The sequence below is a fragment of the Austrofundulus limnaeus genome, unplaced genomic scaffold (assembly GCF_001266775.1).
Source record: "Austrofundulus limnaeus strain Quisiro unplaced genomic scaffold, Austrofundulus_limnaeus-1.0 Scaffold261, whole genome shotgun sequence".
NCBI classification, from domain to species: domain Eukaryota; kingdom Metazoa; phylum Chordata; class Actinopteri; order Cyprinodontiformes; family Rivulidae; genus Austrofundulus; species Austrofundulus limnaeus.
In genome coordinates this window covers 464,269-468,241 of record NW_013952663.1, presented here as the reverse complement: position 1 = coordinate 468,241, position 3,973 = coordinate 464,269, and the positions used below count along the sequence as shown (strand labels likewise).

The window sequence follows — 3,973 nt, the reverse complement described above, 5'->3', positions numbered from 1 at the left end:
TAAGATACTTGTACTTTTACTCAAGTATCACTTTGAGGTACCTTATACAACACTGCTTAAAGGCAACATCCTGGGGGCTGGACATTTGTGAAGGGGGGAGTTTTTGGGGACATCGCTGGGTAAACACTGCAAAATGAAGAAAAACAATTTGTTTTGTTGAATGAAATTCTAAATTTTAAATTAACAACAGATTTAAAACATAATTTAATTGACTAAGTGAAAGAAAAAAAATTAACTTTTTTTTGACGGAAGTCACCTGTGGGCCAGATGTGGCCCAGGACCCACCAGTTGAATAGCCCTGATGCACAACTAACTGATTAGGTTGAAACCAGCCTGATCCAAAATGGCTGCTACAGACAGCTGAATCAGAAAACACGACAATGCCAATAATTCAGTCRGTTTTAGAGATGTTGAGCTAAAATGTAGTACACTAGTCCTTCAATTTAGTACTTAACATCTCAACAGCAAAACCAACAAAACAAAGGCAGTAAGGGTAGGATAGGTTTGTAGCATGCTGTTGTTCTTTAACAGTAAACCAGGTCCTTTTTAATGCTTTCATTCCAACATGTAACAAAATCTCTGGATGCTTAAATGAAAAAAAAAATGATGCAGCAGAACAACAAAATCCCTGCCCACCGCTGTGACATGAACAGAACCTCTGCACCCTGTCAGACTGTCTGCTGCAGGTTGAAATGAGACAATGACTCATGTGGAAGTCCCACCGGTGCTCCTGAACGACCAGCTGCTTCTGTAGTTCAGCCACATTAACTCAGCGGCCCTCTTCCTTGAAATCTCATCAAACACCGCATATTTCTTTCTGGGTCACAACACACTCCAAATATAGTTCTTTTTATCATCCGTTTATGATGTTTACACTCGCTGCTTCTGGTCGCTGTCCTCCTGAAACACTCCACAAAATATGTGAATTGGTAATATATTAGAAAAAAAATGCATGAGAGCATCACATTTGTCCTGCAGTCTCTGCGTGTTTTTAAATCTAACCTGGACAAACCCTAAAAAATATTTTATGTGCGGCTTTGTCTAATATTACGACTTGTCAAAGTTGATCTCAGAGCATCTGTTGTAAAAACTCTCAGCTACTACCACACCAAATTTCAGCTCAATACCTGTAAAATGACCTGAATTAAGCATATTTCTGTGCCGTTAAGTTCAGTTGGCTGTGGCAGCCATCTGTAATTAGGTTGTCTCCAAATGTTAATCATTCGCAGATTTGAACAGTAACATTTTTTTTATCTGTTTTGTGGTTCATAAAATATTTTGCTAACAGACAAAACAAGAGCGACTCCAACGGTTAATGCTGACATTTTAGGCAAAAGCAATGCATAAAAGTGAGAACATTATTTAGGAATGGACCTCAGCTACTATCATACTAAATTTTAGCAAAATATCTGTAAAACTTACTGAATTATTGGGATTTTTGTCTTTTCTATGTTGAATTCACTGTGGCAGCCATGTTGATTGGATTGACTCCAAAAATTAAACAGCTGTAGACATAGACCCAATGATAACTGTCTGAGAGCTCCATCAAAATTAGTTCAGTGTTTCATGAGATATTTTGCTAACAGACAACGCAGGCAAGACTCTAACAGGTAATGCAGAGCTTTTAAGCAAAAACTTACTTGCAATATAAAAAAGTGAGAATTTTAGTTGKGAACAATCAACAGYTACTACCACACTAAACTTTAGCAAAATATCTGTAAAATTGACTGAATTGTTGAGATTTTTGTGCTTTCTTTGTAGTTAGCTATGGCATCCATGTTGTATTGGATTGGCTCCAAACATTAATCAACTGGAAATGAATCCCTACTGATAATCTTTTGAGAGTTTCATCAAAATTTGTCCAGAAGTTCATGAGATATTTTGCTAACAGACTTGACACACAGATGTTGGCAAAAACACATCTGGCCTTTGACCTTTTGATGACAAAAGTGTGGCACCTACAGTAAATCCTCCACAGTGTTGTGGTTTGGTGTCGATCTCACCTGTAGGTCATGGCTGAGCGGCCGGCCTCACACTCAGCCAGGGACAGGCCGTACTCCCTCAGGTATAGCTCCAGGCGCCGGCGCTCCACCAGCCTGTGCGCYGCCTCCAGGATCTGGGAAGCGAAGGCCTCCGACTCGCTCCTCGGCTCCGGGGTCTTACCGCTCCGGGTCCCAGACTTGGCCGCGATGCTCCCGGAGGAGGTGGACGCCTTGGGCTTCTTGCTAATGCCATAAAGGTCCTCCACTGAGTATTTCCCCCCACCTTTCCCTCCACCGCTGGCTCCACGGCTGGCAAACATCGCTGTGGAGAATCCAGGTGCAGCCGGACTAAAACTCTGCTCACTTTTCCCACATCTGCTTTAGACAGAAGCTGCCTCAGAGTTTAAAATAAAAACAAGGCAGAGCTATTTTAATAAGATTCTTGAAGGTTTGAAGCATCCGGCTCGTCAGACACCAAAGAGTTTGCAGCTCTTGTAAAATATCAAACRGGGATGATGTTTCTTTTATAACGAAAATAAAACAAAGCCGGTCCTGATGTGTCAGCAGTCACAAACGATGGCTCCTGCTGATATGAGATGCCGCACTGAGCGTAAAAGAAAATAACGCAGGGGAAAAGCAATCAGGATCTTTTTCTCTTTATCTCTCAAAGGAGGGACAGTGAGGGGATTTGTGAGCTTACATTTGTTCAGATTAAGAGAGCGTGCAGAAGTATGTGGACGTCTGTGGCTGGACTGTATAATCACTGGAGGCTTTGAGAGCCTAAAGCTCTCTGACCTTTTTTCTGCAGATGCAAAGTGYTGCTGATTTTTCTTCTTTTTGTTTGTGTTTTCCCATACACCATCACTGCTGCGCTGGGATCCACTCTCCTGCTGCCTAYCAGCTCACTGGGACTACAGGCTGGRCTAAAGGGGAAAAGTTATGAACATTTAGTATCTTACCTGCTGTAGATAAGCCTTTGAATGATCTTGCATTGCATAAAAAGGGCTTATTGCATAAATTTCTCAATAATTTGAAGACACAACTTAGGCCAACTCCACAAAAAAAGAACAAAGATCAAAATTTACTTTAGGTGCTGYCAATCAGGTGCCTGCTTTAAGATTTATTGCCAAAAAGCATCTTTTTGTGCTAAGTTGTTTTCAAAGTTAAAGAATATTGGAATTGTTATAACACTGCAAYCCTCTTTGGTCTTTTTTACTTGTTTAAACTAACCATTAGCTCATCAGTCCAGTCAGAATTACTGTTAGTTTCTCCAAACTGAGGTTGTTCACAAGCTATCTACAGCAGGTAAGATATTGACTGTTCTTTCCATCGAACTTCACTTTAAAATACCTTTAATGTGCAACTTAAACCCTAATGCCTTCTTTTTTGTTTTGTTTTGGTTTGGTTTTTTACAAACTAAGAACGCAAAATGTGCAAAATTCCCAAAATGTCCTGTTTGGAGGCAAAAGGACTTTTCTGTGCAGGAAAAAAAAAAAGAAGTTTGGTTGAAGAAAATACGAAAACACCAAGGCCAGGGAAAAACAGRCTGCTGGGGTTTAAAGCAGGATGCTGATGAAGAGGATTACTCCTCGACAGCACATTCAGAGAAATCTGATGCTCTCTTGCTCAATCCCTTCTTTAAAGCTGCTGTGTTGAGGAAAATACGTGCACGCTAATGTTTCAGATCTCCTCCATCACTGAAGCTGCAGCGAGACGTTATCCCGGAAACATCTTTCCATGTAAACCTCCCCTCAGATGGCTTTAATGGCTGCATCAGGATGATTAAAAACTATCAATGACTTCATAAATTGGTAAAAGTGCATCGGCACACAGATGTCAGCCTCGTTAAGGGTTTGATGGCCCCACTCGCTCATCTGTTAAACCGTCTCGGCTCCTTCATCTTCCAGCTGTCACGGCCCTCGCTGCCTTTGCTGCAGTGTCTTTTCGAGGCAGAGATCATCTGGGATTAAGCTGCTATAATCACTCTTTCA

The 3,973-nt window shown here is 41.2% G+C and overlaps 1 protein-coding gene across 1 annotated transcript in view; it reads right to left on the bottom strand.

The window, feature by feature from the left end:
- Positions 1-2,570, bottom strand: part of LOC106526143 (voltage-gated potassium channel subunit beta-3) — a 34,494-nt gene extending 31,924 nt beyond the window's left edge. Inside the window, exon 1 of the mRNA XM_014020642.1 lies at positions 2,004-2,570. Within this exon, the coding sequence (XP_013876096.1) occupies positions 2,004-2,302 (299 nt within the window). The 5' untranslated portion in view covers positions 2,303-2,570. The remainder of the gene's footprint in view (positions 1-2,003) is intronic.
- Between the last annotated feature and the right edge of the window lie 1,403 nt (positions 2,571-3,973).